This window comes from Pteronotus mesoamericanus, unplaced genomic scaffold (assembly GCF_021234165.1).
Source record: "Pteronotus mesoamericanus isolate MK-2021 breed Mesoamerican mustached bat unplaced genomic scaffold, CSHL_Meso_final scaffold_167, whole genome shotgun sequence".
Taxonomy (NCBI): Eukaryota; Metazoa; Chordata; class Mammalia; order Chiroptera; family Mormoopidae; genus Pteronotus; species Pteronotus mesoamericanus.
Window position 1 is genome coordinate 23,846,356 of NW_026555308.1, and position 14,618 is coordinate 23,860,973.

At 52.3% G+C, this 14,618-nt stretch overlaps 3 protein-coding genes across 7 annotated transcripts; 2 read left to right on the forward strand and 1 right to left on the reverse strand.

Moving 5' to 3' along the window:
* Window positions 1-1,169: 1,169 nt before the first annotated feature.
* Window positions 1,170-5,277, forward strand: GAL3ST4 (galactose-3-O-sulfotransferase 4). The gene is made up of 3 exons (XM_054589808.1): window positions 1,170-1,294; window positions 1,469-1,772; window positions 4,003-5,277. Exons 1-3 carry the CDS (start codon window positions 1,170-1,172, stop codon window positions 5,032-5,034), a joined length of 1,461 nt encoding a protein of 486 aa, XP_054445783.1. The 3' UTR covers window positions 5,035-5,277.
* A 446-nt stretch (window positions 5,278-5,723) lies between these two features.
* Window positions 5,724-9,769, forward strand: TRAPPC14 (trafficking protein particle complex subunit 14). Of its 3 annotated transcripts, none has more exons than XM_054589805.1 (11): window positions 5,724-6,296; window positions 6,497-6,592; window positions 6,698-6,827; window positions 6,991-7,077; window positions 7,236-7,356; window positions 7,458-7,605; window positions 7,731-7,813; window positions 7,904-8,067; window positions 8,587-8,741; window positions 8,982-9,175; window positions 9,288-9,769. In XM_054589805.1, the coding sequence occupies exons 1-11, from the start codon at window positions 5,886-5,888 to the stop codon at window positions 9,439-9,441; spliced, it is 1,743 nt and encodes a 580-aa protein (XP_054445780.1). In that variant the 5' UTR covers window positions 5,724-5,885; the 3' UTR covers window positions 9,442-9,769. The 3 variants fall into 3 exon arrangements, with proteins under 3 accessions (XP_054445780.1, XP_054445781.1, XP_054445782.1); XM_054589806.1 differs by having other exon boundaries at window positions 7,536-7,605; XM_054589807.1 differs by lacking the exon at window positions 6,991-7,077.
* Window positions 9,770-9,838: 69 nt separating this feature from the next.
* LAMTOR4 (late endosomal/lysosomal adaptor, MAPK and MTOR activator 4) lies at window positions 9,839-13,559 on the reverse strand. 3 transcript variants are annotated; one of them, XM_054589315.1, is made up of 4 exons: window positions 13,452-13,559; window positions 12,835-12,915; window positions 10,974-11,091; window positions 9,839-10,626 (listed from the first exon to the last, which is right to left on the reverse strand). In XM_054589315.1, the coding sequence occupies exons 1-4, from the start codon at window positions 13,452-13,454 to the stop codon at window positions 10,580-10,582; spliced, it is 249 nt and encodes an 82-aa protein (XP_054445290.1). In that variant the 5' UTR covers window positions 13,455-13,559; the 3' UTR covers window positions 9,839-10,579. The 3 variants fall into 3 exon arrangements, with proteins under 3 accessions (XP_054445290.1, XP_054445289.1, XP_054445287.1); XM_054589314.1 differs by lacking the exon at window positions 12,835-12,915 and adding an exon at window positions 12,802-12,814 and having other exon boundaries at window positions 9,839-10,609; window positions 13,387-13,454; XM_054589312.1 differs by having other exon boundaries at window positions 10,041-10,609.
* Between the last annotated feature and the right edge of the window lie 1,059 nt (window positions 13,560-14,618).

The following is a 14,618-nucleotide window of genomic DNA, read 5'->3' on the forward strand; positions in this document are numbered from 1 at the left end:
GGGGTGGGGGGGGGTAGGTGTCACCAAAGCTGAAGGAGACAGAAGGCTGGAATCGAGAGTAATGGGAGGAGACAGAGAAGGGTGGAAGGAATAGAAGAAATCTGGACATGAGTTGTGCAGGGCTGGATTCTGGGGACTGTGTTGGGGGAGGGATGCCAGAGCGGGCAGGTCTATAGGTAGCCAATATTGGTTCTCTCTGTCGGGTTACTCCTGGCTTGTCCTAGGAGGGGGCTGTCTAGGCTTGTTGGAAGGGCTCTCTCCGGTAGTTGTGGATTGTAATTTTAAGGGGTGGGTCCAACTCCCAGTTGATTAGGAAACTGGGGCCTGGGAAGGAATTCCAGACTCAGTGTTTTTGTCTGTCAGTATCTTTGTCTTGCAGACTTTCACACTCGCTCTCCAGCCCCACCCTCCCAGTCTCCTCTGGTGCACTGATGAGGTTGGAAAGTGGGAACGGGAGTGTGTGGAGGTGTGCCCAGGAATCTGGGTTCTGTCAGTAACCCCACAGTGGTGTCAGCCCTGAGCTGAGAGGGAAAAAGAGATGCCTGAGTTTAGACCAGATGATTGACTTTTACTCCTTACAAAGCCACTCCTGTGGTTTCACCTCTCTGGGTTCATCTGACCCATATTCCCTCCTTATGGCTTTTCCTCTCAGCTTCCAAATGGGGCTCTTCTTCCCAATCTATCACAGACAGAAGCTCAGGAGGGAGCCAGGAGCCTGGCAATGCCCACCTCACTGTCCACTGAGCAGATTGGCCTGATCATTCCGGCAGGGTCTCTTTTTTCCCCTTGCCTTTCAAATCCTTGAGGCTCAGGGAGAAACTGTAGGTAGGGGTTGGGGGAGCTGGAGGCTGACAGCAGAGGAGTAGTTGTGGGGCCATTTAGGTCTGGGTATACAGAGCACCTCATCACCAACCCCCTCTGTGAATTAGTCTCAGCAAGAGAGAAGGCTCTACCCTTTCCTTAGACTCCCCTCCTTCCCCTCATTTCCCTTCTAGACGCTGACAGAGGCAAAAATCTGCTAACTCAGGGGGCAGACTCAACCAGGGCCGCAAACAGGCCTGGGGAATGACCCCCGATCTCGAACCTGTGCCTTCTGAGGCTGCACGGCTGCCTCGAGCTGTCTCTGCCTCTGTGCCTGACCCTTGCCCTGTCACCCTTCCCTGTGCCACATGGGCCCTCTGTCTCCTACCAGGACCATGCGCCTCTGGGGGCCTCGGAGCCTGGGGGTGGCTTTGGGAGTCTTCATGACCATCGGATTTGCCCTCCAGTTCTGGGGGGGCCCCTTCCAGAGGAGGTGAGTTTCGTCTTGTCCTGATACCCGATAGATGCCCCCCCACATGCTCCTCCCAATCCTACCCGTGACTCCTGGGAACTTGGAGGAGGCTCCATACCCTCTGTCTTTGCTCCACAAGATGCCCATCTGCCTGTTGGTGAGGGACAGAACACATTCCCTCCCATCTCTCCCCAGGCTACCTGGGCTGCAGCTTCGACAGGCCTGGGCCCCATCCCCAGGACCAGCTGTTTCATCCTGTCCTCCTCGGCAGCGACTGGTGTTTCTGAAGACGCATAAATCCGGGAGCAGCTCAGTGCTGAGCCTGCTTCATCGCTATGGGGACCGACATGGGTTGCGCTTCGCCCTCCCTGCCCGCTACCAGTTTGGCTACCCAAGGCTTTTCCAGGCCTCTCTGGTCAAAGGCTACCACCCTCAGGGTGGAAGCACCCAGCCCCCCTTCCATATCCTCTGTCATCACATGAGGTTCAACCTGAAAGAGGTGAGTGGTATAGAGGGAGTGGGTGGGACTGGAGAGAGAAGGGATCAGACCTGTGGCCAAGACCATCTATCAGTAGAGGAGGCCCCTGGCATGGGGGGCTCCCCAGGCGTCACCTCACCCAAATGTTGGGTATGGGGGCCACAAAGGTGAAAATTCCTGTTCTTTTCTCTGCTATCCCTTCTCCAGTAGTTTCTGAGAGCTGAAGTCCTGACCCCTCCTATCTGGTGCATTTTCCAGTCTCCTCCTTCACTAACTTACCCAGCTGGTGTCAGCACCCTGCCAACTCTGAATCCCACCCCCAAACTCTCCCTCCAAGTGCCCCTTGCCCTTCTTGGCCCCTTCCATTGACACTACCAGGATCTCTGCTTAGCCACTGCCTTCTGACCTGTCTTCCTCCACTCCCCTCACCATGTCTGCCAGATTTGGAGGGTCAGATATATGCCAAGTCATCACCCATCCCTGACACCCTTGGAGCCTCAGTTCTAAAGGGGAAGATGGGTACACGGACTCATCATGCTCTTCTGAACACACAGCAACCTGAGAGCTCTTGGAGAAAGAAAGTCAATGTGCAAACGAAAACGCACAGGGAAGAGGCTAACTTTTATTGAATACTTCCTGAGTTCTGGGTATTAATCTTATCACCACCTTGCCAAGAAGGCATTATAAATGCCTCCATTATACAGAAGAGGAGATCAAGACTCTGAGGCCAAGTGACTGGTCTCTGTTAAACAGATTTGAACCTAGGCCCATCTGCTCAAAAGTCAAAGTGCTTTCTGTGGCATGTGTGCATGTGTGTGTTTGTATTTGAAACTGTGGGGAGAATAGTATATTCATAGAAAAGAGGTGGGGCTCTCCAGAGAAGTAGGTTTTAAAGGAAAGGGTGGACATGATTTTTCAGTAAGGAGAACACTAGGCATTCTTGGAGCAAAATATCAGCTAATATGTGGTGTGGATGTGTGTGTAACGGGTGTGCGTGTGTAGGTGGTAGAACTTTAAGTGGGGGCTGCAGACATACTCCTGTTGAAGCTGGATCTGGAGAAAGCAGCTGAGGAGCATGAGTGTGATCTAATGGGCAGCAAAGGCCCACTGCTGGGGGTTAGGCAATGACAATGATCTTTGAGGCAGGTTTCTCCAGAGGTTAGAATGATGACCTTCATTGTCACCACCAGTTAATACCTATCATGTTCTACGTACTTCCACATTCTTCAAGTTAAATGTTAACCCAGATTTATATATGGAGGAATGAAGGCTCTAAGAAATTCAGTAAGCTGCCCAAAGTTACTTAACTGGTAAATGGCTGAATTGGGATTTTATTCCAGGCCCACCTGATGCCACAGGCTATTCTCTGCGCTGTTCTCCTCTTCTTTCACAGAGATACACATTTCCCAGGCTCTGCCCTGTAGGCATGCTCATATTAGCAGAGCAGATTTAAGAACATCATGTCAGGGAGTCAGGTTCACTGACAGAATCACATTCAGAGGCAGAGACACTTCAGGGAGCCCCGAAGCTGGTTTCTGATGTGCATCTGCCTAGCTCAGCCCAATACCCACCTTCTTTCTGGCTGAGAAGTGGGGTCAAATGTCCCAGGTCTTAGGGCAGCTCTCTGCCAGGTGACCATGGCTCCCCAGTGTCCAGTCCAGAAGTGTCTTTTCCCCTCCAAGATGCCTGGGAGCTCCAGAAGTGCCCTGTTCTTTGGCCATCCTGGACTTGTCCGCCCACCAGACAGCTATACCTAAGACAGCATTATGGTTGCCCCTCTTTTCTCTCTTTGTGACAAGTGACTCCACCTCCACTGAGAAGGCCTGAAGCCAGTTCCTTTCTTAGAGCTATGACCAAGAGTCCCAGGGTAAGCACTTAATAGTTTTTTGTTGGAGAAGTGAACACAAATTGTGATTCTTAAAGGTTTTACTGACCAAGGCGGACAGAAGGCCAAAGGAAATAAATATTCTTCAGGAGCTTTCCACATTCCAAGTTCCTTCATGTCCTTTATCCCATGTAACCTCCACAGTCAGCTGGGAAGGAAGGCACAAGTATCCCCATTTTGTAGATGAGTAAACTGAGTCTCAGAGACATTAATAACCTTCCCAAGATCTGTCAGCTAGTTAAGAAAGCTGAGGGTTCCTCGCAGAGCTGTCAGGAGGAAGCTGGGGTATCTGTGGACATTGTGCTTGCACTTAGTTTCTTCCTTGCCCAGTTCTTTCCCCCTATGTCTGTTTTCTCTTCTCTCCAGGTACTTCAAGTCATGCCTTCTGACAGCTTCTTCTTTTCCATTGTCCGAGATCCAGCAGCTCTGGCCCGCTCTGCCTTCTCCTACTATAAATCCACCTCATCGGCCTTCCGCAAGGCGCCTTCCTTGGCTGCCTTCCTAGCTAATCCTCGAGCCTTCTACCGGCCTGGGGCCCGTGGGGACCACTATGCACGCAACTTACTATGGTTTGATTTTGGCCTCCCCTTCCCCCCAGAGATGAGGACCAAGAGAGGATATCCTCATCTTCCCAAAGACCCCAACCCCCTGGAGCTGCATGTCCTGCCTTCTGGCGCTGGCCCTCGAGCCCACACCCTGGATCCCAATACTCTCTTCCATCCTGCTCCCACTGCTGTTGATGGTCACAGCCAGCTGTCCAGCCCAGCTGCTTTAGATTTGGGGTCTTCATCCTTCATCCAGTGGAGTCTGGCCTGGCTGGACTCTGTCTTTGATTTGGTCTTGGTGGCCGAGTACTTTGATGAGTCTTTGGTTCTGCTGGCAGATGCCCTGTGCTGGGGTTTAGATGATGTGGTGGGCTTCATGCACAATGCTCAAGCCGGAAGTCAGCAGGGCAGAAGTGTTGTCAGCGATGGTGGACTGACCGCTGAGGACAGGCAGCTAACTGCACGAGCCCGAGTCTGGAACAGTCTGGACTGGGCTCTTTATGTTCACTTCAACCACAGCCTGTGGGCACGAATAAAGCAATATGGTCAGAGTCGGCTGGAGAGCGCCGTGGCAGAGCTCCGGGCTCGCCGAGAGGCCCTGGCTAAGCATTGTCTGGTGGGGGGTGAGGCTCTAGACCCCAAATACATCACTGACCGACGGTTCCGCCCTTTCCAGTTTGGGTCAAGTAAGGTTTTGGGCTATGCACTTCGGAGTGGGTTGAGCCTCCAAGACCAGGAGGAGTGTGAGCGCCTGGCTACCCCAGAGCTACAGTACAAGGACAAGCTAGATGCCAAGCAGTTTCCTCCAACAGTCTCTCTGCCCCTGAAGACTTCAAGACTACTTTCCCCCTAGACATTAGGCCACTGAATCTTAGGTTAAAGAGCGGCTGCCCTACAAGACACCTGTGACAAGTGTAGGGCTGCCAGATGACATTTCTGCTTCCCTCGGAAAGCAAACTTGCTCCCTGAAGGAAGAATGGAACTTTGCACGGTTGTGGGAACCAAAGTCACCCAGGCTGTGCCAAGGAATCCAGTCGTTCAGCTCGTAGCAGCACTCCTCTACTCCGTTTTGCCCCCTTCCCCTTTGCAGCCCCCTGCCAGGTCCGTGTAGAACTCTCAAAGGCTCCCTGGAGGAGCAAACCATGGTGTAAGCCAGGGAAAGTTTGGGACACGATGGATTGGAATAATGCGTCCATTTCTCTATGAAGTATTTGTTACTGAGCTATGCTCATTTCACTATGAAATGTTTGTTGAACGAATAAATAATTTGAAACTTGAATTTGCTTTATGTAGAGCAGAAAGGGAATGGAGCATCTTTCTTCCTTGGGAGAAGCGGGGGTGGAGGGGGTTCTTTTAATATTACGTATCTAAAAAGTCTGTCTATAGCCTTTCCTATAGAAAGGAAAAATGCAGCCTAACCGCAGCCGTTCCCCGCCCTTCTCCTCCAGGGACCGGTCACCCACAAATTCCGGGGCCTCAGAGGCCACGCCCCTTCCCTTCCGCTTCCGGCTTCTCTCCAGTCATTCGGCCTTGCACCTAGTTCCGGCCCCGTGGGTCCCGGTTGCCAACCCCGGCGGGTCTCCTGGGCCGGCCTAGCCGCACGCAGCTCCCGTTGGGTGTCGGGCCTCCCCGCGGCTACCCCAGCAGCTCGCCCTCCACCGCCCCTTTCCGCCTTGCCCCCGGCCGCGCAGTCCTCGCCGCCCTATGGAGTCCCAATGCGACTACTCGATGTACTTCCCCGCTGTGCCGCTGCCGCCACGCGCGGAGCTGGCTGGGGACCCGGGCCGGTACCGAGCGCTGCCCCGGCGCAACCACCTCTACCTGGGGGAGACTGTTCGCTTCCTGCTGGTGCTGCGCTGCCGGGGCGGCGCGGCCGCTGGCGCCGGGGGTAGCCCGGGCTTGGGCTCCCGAGCGGCCTGGGCAGAACTGGCAACAGCCCTGGCAGCCCTGGCCTCGGTCAGTGCCGGAGGCGGGGCCCCTGGGGGCGGTGGCTCCTGCGACCAGGATCCTGAACCCCCAGGGGGCGGGGATCCTGGTGGTGGGGGTTTGTTTCGAGGCTGCAGCCCCCTTCTCACCCACGGCCCTGGCCCTGCTACCTCAGGGGGAGCGACCACGGTGAGAAGCTGGGGTGACACGCACAGGAACGAGGGCGCGATTTGCTGGGCCCCAAAGACCAGAGAAGAGGGACATTGGAGGGAAGCTGGAAGCAGAGGACAGTTGAGGAGAGGGGAGGGCAAGGAGAGCCAGGCACCTCTTAAAGGGAACAGCCGCGGGCTGCCTTTATGCTGACCTCTTCATCCCTTTCACACCCCCAGCTGCCTGTGGAGGAACCAATTGTGTCCACAGATGAGGTCATCTTCCCACTCACTGTTTCACTGGATAGACTGCCCCCAGGGACACCTAAGGCCAAGGTAAGATTGGCAAGGGGTGGGGCCGTTGTCCTAGTTACCATGCTTTCTCTAAAGCTGGTCAGCTGGCTCCCCTCTTGACTGTGGTCCTGTGTATCCTGTGCTCAGATTGTAGTGACTGTGTGGAAGCGGGAGGTTGAGGCACCAGAAGTCAGAGATCAAGGCTACCTGCGTTTGCTGCAGACCCGATTTCCTGGGGACACCTTCCGGGGAGAGCAGAGCGCTTTCAAGGCCCAAGGTGAGGAGAATGCAGGGAGAAAACCCTGGAGTTTGGAACTGGGGGGACAGAGTGGAGGGGTGATATTGGTAAGTGCCATATCTGAAAAGAGATAGATTAGAACTGTGGGTTGGATTAGGTCTGTGCCCAGCCCATCAGTTCTTGCCTCCACCCTCTCCTGCAGTGAGTACCCTGCTGACTCTGCTGCCCCCTCCAGTTCTGAAATGCCGCCAGTTCACTGTGGCTGGAAAACACTTGACTGTTCTCAAGGGTGAGCAGATTAGCGGCTCAGGTCTTGGGTAGTAGCAAGGGCACTGACTGGGTGGCAGTTACCCTGTGCAGGATGGTGGGGCTAGGTCCATTTTGGTGGGATTAAGGTGGGGTCTGAGGGGTCCGGACACTCTGAGCTGAACTGGTTACCTTCGACAGTGCTGAACAGCTCCTCCCAGGAGGAAATTTCCATCTGGGATATCCGCATTCTCCCAAACTTCAATGCCAGTTATCTACCTGTCATGCCCGATGGCTCTGTGCTGCTGGTGGACAATGTCTGGTGAGGTCCTAGGGAGGGGTAGGGCTGTGAAGTGGTGGGGATGGGGGCAGGGCCGAGAGTTCTGGCACAGAAAGATCTAGCTCTTCCTCCTTCTGAACTAGTCACCAATCTGGGGAGGTCTCCATGGGCTCCTTTTGTCGGCTCCCTGGTACCTCTGGCTGCTTTCCTTGCCCGCTCAGTGCCCTGGAGGAACACAACTTCCTGTTTCAGCTGAGAGGGGGTGAGCAGCCACCTCCAGGGGCCAAGGAGGTGAGTATAAGGGGCTGGTGATTTCATGGGAAAAGGTTAAAAAAACGCAATGGGAGGGAAAGGCCAAGGGGGGGAGCGGTGCCTAAAGATGACATATATGATGGTTCCCATTGTCCCTCCCACAGGGCCTAGAAGTTCCCCTGATTGCTGTGGTTCAGTGGTCCACCCCAAAGCTGCCCTTCACCCAGAGCATCTATACCCACTATCGGTGGGTATGTGGGAACTCCTGGTGACCACCACCCTATTCACCTTTGTTTTAAAACACATACATCCTGCTTTCCTCTCTCACTGCTTCTAGGCTGCCCAGCATCCGCCTGGACCGCCCATGCTTTGTGATGACTGCTTCTTGTGAGTCCCCAGTGCAGACCTATGAGCGTTTCACTGTCACCTACACGTTGCTCAACAATCTCCAAGATTTCCTTGCTGTGAGGCTCGTGTGGACCCCGGAGCACGCACAGGCTGGTAGGTTGCTGCCAGGCTGGGCCCTTGTCCCGGAGGAGGGAAGGGGAAAGGAAGAAGTCATGGAGGTGGCTGCTTTGGCTCTGTCCCTGGGTGGTCTCCAGTGTCACAGATGGGTAGTTTAGAGAGGCATTAGGGTAGCAGTGACACTGGTGCTAGGCTCCCTGGTATTGGTATGTTTGATTTCTACCTCTATCATTTATAAGCTGTGTGACCCTAGGTAGGTTACTTAACCTCTCTGAGCCTCATAGTCCTCATCCCTAAAATGGAGAAAATAATACTCCTCACTACTCTCCCACCATGAGGTTGTTATGGTGATTTAAAGATTTAACATATGTGAAGTGGTTAGAATAGACTTCAGCACACAGTAAATATAATGTAGTATTTATAAAACTTGGCAAAAGATATACTCAGTACACTCCACAGGGTGACTCTGAGGATCACATGAGACTGTGCTTGTTGGACGCCCCTTGCTGAGGAACACCGTACAGGTGTTTACTGGTCGCCGTTTCTGCCCCCTAGGAAAGCAGCTGTGTGAGGAGGAGCGCCGGGCCATGCAGGCTGCGCTAGACTCCATTGTCTGCCACACACCCCTCAACAACCTTGGCTTTTCTCGGAAGGGCAGTGCACTCACCTTCAGTGTGGCCTTCCAGGCTCTAAGGACAGGGCTCTTTGAGGTGGGCAAGGGAGGCGGCGGAGAGGGGTGAATGGTCTACTGGGTGATGCAGAATATCAGGATGGGAGGCATGGGGGTTGCTAGCTTCTGTGGATGAAATAACAATGGGTGGCATGAAAAAACCAGGCCAAGGGAAGGTGGAATTTAGATCCAACATTGGCCTATCAAGGGGGAAGATGATTTGAAAGGTCTGGGGCCTGGAAGCCAAGTGGGAATGCTGATCTGTCTCTCTCCACCCCAGTTGAGCCAGCACATGAAACTGAAGCTGCAGTTCACTGCCAGTGTGTCCCACCCTCCACCTGAGGCCCGGCCCCTCTCTCGAAAGAGCAGCCCCAGCAGCCCAGCTGTCCGGGACTTAGTGGAGAGGCACCAGGCCAGCCTGGGCCGCTCGCAGTCCTTCTCCCACCAACAACCCTCTCGCAGCCACCTCATGAGGTATGGAACCAAAGGAGGGGTGCCACTGGACTCGGTAGAGGCCAGAATTGGAGAGGGAGCAGGAAGAGTTCCTGAGCTCTAACCAGAGCCCACATCCTCTGCCTTTCTCCAGGTCGGGCAGTGTGATGGAGCGCAGGGCCATCACGCCCCCCGTGGCCTCCCCTGTTGGCCGCCCCCTCTACTTGCCCCCGGAAAAGGCTGTGCTTTCTCTGGACAAGATTGCCAAGCGCGAGTGCAAGGTCCTGGTGGTAGAGCCTGTCAAGTAGCACTGTGCTGGCTTTTACACTCCCAGAAATCAAATGCCTCTGGGGGGTGGGGGTTCCTTGTTCTAGGCTGTGCCTCCCTAGGGGTGCCTCCCACTGTGGGTGAGGAGGCCCACCAGGGTGCCTGTCTGTGTCTGCTGGTGAGGGAAGAAGCTGTGAAATAGGCGGGTATGGCTGCAGCACTAAACCAATAGTATTTTCCCTGACTTCCTGCGGGGGGCTGGCCCCACCCCTGGGTCAGGGCAAGGGTTCCAAGAGCTCCCTTGTTCCCTGCCTTGTACCTTGGCTCTAAGTTTACAAAGTGTTTTCTCATTCCTATTAAGTTGTCTTTCCTGCCTCTGACATTCCCTCCCTCCCACCCACCCACCCCAGCGCTGAGATTAGAGGGTGGTGATGGTAAAGGGACCCAGACAATGACCCTCCTGTGTCAGAGGTGAGGGGAGATAGCTAGCTGGCCACCTCCTGCCTCTCTTGTTTACGTTTGCAGCCTGAAGCACTTTAAGTTGTATGGGGGTTTTTTGTCTTTGTTTTTTTGGTCTGTCCCTGTAACTTATTCTCCAACTACTGCTTCCACTGAAATAAGACTATTAAAAGCCTGTTCAGGAGGGAGAAGAATGACTGTTGTTCGTGTGTTGGTGGCAGGAACAGAGACCCGGGCCTCAAAATGATTCACTTCAGCATGCATACCACATAGCTCCCTTCCCCCATTTTTTTTTTTTATTCCCAGTTTGATATGCCCAGAGGTGGTGTAGCTCCACCCCTTTGGGCTGAGGTACAAGACTTCTTCCTAGCAGGTGGAAGATGTGGGCATAGCACCCCCCGACTCCCACCCCATACACACATCCCTGGGCCTGTGAACATCAGACTCATGTTTATTGTCCTCACTGTCCTTAACACACCACAGTCACCAAGCTTTTGCCCTTCCAGGTAATGGGGGTGAGGGGGGTGGGGGAAGGAAAGTGAACAGAAAGCCTTAGTTCTAGCAGCAGGCCAAGAAAGGTGGAGGAAGTTTGCATCTTTCTCATCAGAGGCTCATGGACCCAATCCACCTCTGCCCCTTGCCTTTGGCAGGCTCAGACGTCAATGGGCTCCCGGCCTCGGTTCTGCCTCTTCACCACAAATACCCTCTGTCCTGACACGGTCACCAGCAGCGTGTGTTCTCCAAAGACCACTGGAAGGGAGACACACCTTCCCAAGTCCCGGGAAAGGGAAGGGAGCACAGAGTTAGTGGGATGCAATGGCCTCCATGAGAACACACACAAACTGGCTGGGATCAAGAGCCAAAGAAATTTGATGATTCAAGGCTCAGAGATCTGAAGATGGGAGGTCTCCATTCAGTCCCCTTCTCATTTTCCCATACTTTTGAGATACAGGGTCAAATCCCAAAGGGAAGGACATGGCCAGAACCAGAGACCCCAGGGAGAGATGGTGGGAGGTCGGTAGGAAACAAGTGCTTTTATCCTGAGGAGAGCACCCCACCTCTGGGAATACCCCGCTTCCTATCACCACCACCAGGGGCAGGGGCTGTGGCTCACCCGACAGGCGCTTGAAGGGTATGTTCATGCCATGGTGTAGCCGGAAACCGCAGGCTGTGCTGACCAGCTCAGAGATGGCACTCGCTGCCTGCTCATCGTTCTCTAGATCCCCAGATGACTACATGCAGAGGAGGGAGGATGGCAGAAATTAGGGAACAGAACTGAGAAAGAATTCCAGGAAGTGTCACTTAGCTCTAGCATTGGTACTCTCCCATTGGTCACCCAGTTTTGGAAAAACAAACCTGAAACTTTCCTATGGTGTTGCTGCTCCCTCTTGGTGCCATATTGTTTCTCATCCTTACACAGGCTTCTCCTGATAAGCAGTGACTCTCATCCATTTCTTTACTAACCACCATTTTTCTAATCCTTTGAAACTTGATTTCTCTCCCTGTCCCCACTTACTTGATAAAACCACATTCTCAAACATCAGTGCCCACCCACCACTGACTTGTTCAAGGCTCCATATTTTCCTAAGACTTTCCACTTGTTGCCATGTCTGTAGAATCTGAAACAAACATCCTTTTTGTCCTTGAACCCCTTCCTGTTACTTAGTCCTTGGGTAATAGTGTAAGTGGCCTGGACTTCCCTCTTTCTGGTAACTTGCAGTTTCTCCCTACCTCCCTGATATGGGCCTCCCACTAGGTTAATAAGTTCAGTGCCCTTTGCCTCTTGGACATCTGTACCTCAGTTTTCTTATCTGTACAATGGAGACATTACCTATCTTACAGGCTTGTGAGGGATTCTCTCTCTCTCTCTCTCTCTCTCTCTGCTATTACTCTAAGTCAAAGTTGATGTCTAAAGTCAAGCCATCAAAATTCCCTTTACCATTCCCATTCCCCAGTCAGCTTCCTTGAGTAATTTTCTGTTAAAGACACCATCATTCTAGGATTGAATGGAAAAGTATCTCCTATATTACATACGTTTAGTCATTATAAAGATATATTAACGACTCCTTTAAATTCTCTCTTCTCCTTGCTCCTTCTCATTGCCACCAGCCCAGGCTCATATACAGGTTTCCTTCAGTAGCAGCCTCCCTGCTTCCGGATTCCTCCCCTTCCTGCCCAAATTTACACCTATTAGAACAATCTTCCTCAACTATTTCATCAGCTCATGTTTCTGTTCAATACCCTTCAAAGGTCCTGTTACCCTCAAGATTAATCCAAATGTGCTAACCCAGTCTTGAAAGTCCTCCACAATCAAATCTTTCCTAACCATATCTGCTTCTTTCCTCATACCTTTCCAAATCTTTTTTTAATGTAAACCTACCACCAAGTCAAACAGGCTGGTGTCTGACTCCTGCAAATAAGTCCACCTCTCAGCCCTCTCCTTTTCTGCCTGTCCACAACAACCATCCATCCTTTAAGCCCAGCTGAATTTTTTATGCCCTCCAAGGATTCCTTGTCATAGCCCAAGTTGTAACTTTAAGGGCTGAATCCTTCATTTCCTGGACTTCTTCAGTAGTCTTATCACTGGCATTGCCTTCAACTTTTAACTGTAAACCTTGTTTCTAACTAGACTGAAAACTTCTAGAGAACACAATATTGTACTATGGAACAAAAAACAAATCCTCTTCAATAAATACCAAATAAACACATTCCAGAATAACCTGGGTAGTATCAGTTATCGTCGAACCTGCGACTAGTTGTCTGACTCTGGTAAAATTAGTAAACCCTTTTACTTCAGAACAGTTACCACACTAAGATTCCAGAGATTTAGTTATTGAAAACTTGCCTTATGCTAGACAGGCATGATACAAATTAAGACTAAGAACAGCGGGAAATTAGGCTAAACTCGGCAATGTTATGAGGGATCACCTGACCATGTGTACTTGGGGGAACCCCCTCCCTAGCCCAGAACGCACCGCTAGCACTGCGCCTTCACTCAGGACTAGGTACCCGAGCTGATCAGGAATTCGCTCCAGCCCCTGGGTCAGTGCAGAAGTCTAGTGGGTAAAGATGCAATCAGTAAGAAGCACTGTTAGGAGGATGGCCCTCGAAACTCTTCACTTGCAACTCGTCTCTCATGACCTGCCCTAGACCTTCTCTTTCCCAAGCCAGGGCCCTTCCAGACCCACTTCCCTCTACACGGCCTTCCACAATTATCTTCTTGAGCCTCTGATCTGTCCTCACCCTCTACTACTGAGCTCCCTTGGCTTTCGACATCCCACCACTGCTACCACCGGAGGCCTTCGCAGCCCCACATGCCCTCTCTCCAGCACCCCCCACCCCAATTTCCCATGTGGCCAGCAGCTCCTCCGCAGACTACTCCCCAGCCCTTTTACACTCTCCCGAAGATCCCTCCTAAGCCCTCTAAGTCGCCCCCGTGGCCCCGTGCAGCCCCCCGCCCTCCAATCCCTCTCCGTCCAGGGGAGAATAGGAGCTGAAGGCTGAGTGCGGCCCCAAGAAGGGGTAACCTGAGATTGGGGACCAGGGACACGGAGCCCCCAGCACGTACTCGCGCGCATGCGTCCTCACTCACCATCGCAGCCTTAGGTGCTGAGGGGCGCTCCCAACCAGATAGGTAGCTTCCGGATCCAGCCCCAGGTCACGTGCTTCCACCAGGCGGTCGTCTCCTCCTGCCTTGCGCCTGCAGGACTTCAGCCCCGCCCCCAAAATGTGGATTGGAGTTTGACTACATCATCAGACTTAACCTGCCAGTGCAGAGAGCCGCTTCTCGGAAATGCACGCGGATTGGTCCCAGAGCCTCTTTAACACCTACCTACCTCCCCGCCCCTGCCCCAGAGTGTGAGAAGGAGGGGGAAGTGTCGGCCGAGGGGTGGACCTGTAGGGGCGGAGGCCGAGGGAGGCGGGTGGGAGCTTGAGTTCCCAGGGTTTGGAACAGGGTTTCTGCCTGGCCTACGCTGCCTGCAGCTGTGACCACAGCAAGCGAAAAAGCGAAATGACGTGACTTGCCTGTGAAAAGCTATTGAAATGCTAATCTTAGGCTTACTCCAGTCTGCCCTCCGATTAAGACAGGGATTTGTTCCCAAAACGGCGTTTTTCCCTGGGATTCTGTGAGGAGCCATGTGACTGAACTGAGCATCCCCCAGGGCAAAGCAGCTTAAATAACTGTATGCTCTCTGTAAGGAAAAATTAAAAACAGTACCATGGAGTCTTTAAAAACAACCACCACCACAACAGAAAACAGGGCTGTCATATAGGAATTTTGTGTTTTAATTTAAATAGTTTCTAGACCTGCTGCAATACTAATGTGACTGAGGCAGTGTTGGTAAGTAAAACGGATGATTCTAGAAATAAAACAAGTACGTGTGGGGAGAGGATGTGGAGAAATTGGAGCCCTCATACATTGCTGGTAGGGAGGTAAAATGGTGCTGCTGCTGTGGCAAACAGCAGTAACTGGAGAATTAAAATATAGAGTTAGTATATGACTTAGCAATCCTATTCCTAGATATATTCCTAAGAGAATTGAAAACATATGTTCATACAAGAACTTGTACTCAAATGTCGTAGCAGTATTATTTATAATACCCCAATGGAAACAACCCAAATATCCCTAAACAAGAGTAGAATAAAAATAACATGTCCATACAATGGAATATTATCATTGTAAAAAACTAATGAATTATTGGTATATGCTACAACACGGATAACAAATGAAAACATGCTAAGTGAAATCAGACATGTA

Bases quoted from the DNA above. Each gene is read 5' to 3' on its own strand.
- GAL3ST4 (XM_054589808.1), top strand. From the start codon at position 1,170: ATGGGCCCTCTGTCTCCTACCAGGACCATGCGCCTCTGGGGGCCTCGG. The intron at 1,295-1,468 runs GTGAGTTTCGTC...ATCTCTCCCCAG, and splicing joins GGGGGCCCCTTCCAGAGGAG to GCTACCTGGGCTGCAGCTTC. The intron at 1,773-4,002 runs GTGAGTGGTATA...TCTTCTCTCCAG, and splicing joins TGAGGTTCAACCTGAAAGAG to GTACTTCAAGTCATGCCTTC.
- LAMTOR4 (XM_054589312.1), bottom strand. The intron at 11,092-12,834 runs GTGCGTTCTGGG...CTCTGCATGTAG, and splicing joins GTGAAGGCGCAGTGCTAGCG to TCATCTGGGGATCTAGAGAA. The intron at 10,610-10,973 runs GTGAGCCACAGC...TCTCCCTTCCAG, and splicing joins ACCCTTCAAGCGCCTGTCGG to TGGTCTTTGGAGAACACACG.
- TRAPPC14 (XM_054589805.1), top strand. From the start codon at position 5,886: ATGGAGTCCCAATGCGACTACTCGATGTACTTCCCCGCTGTGCCGCTG. The intron at 6,593-6,697 runs GTAAGATTGGCA...TCCTGTGCTCAG, and splicing joins CAGGGACACCTAAGGCCAAG to ATTGTAGTGACTGTGTGGAA. The intron at 9,176-9,287 runs GTATGGAACCAA...GCCTTTCTCCAG, and splicing joins TCTCGCAGCCACCTCATGAG to GTCGGGCAGTGTGATGGAGC.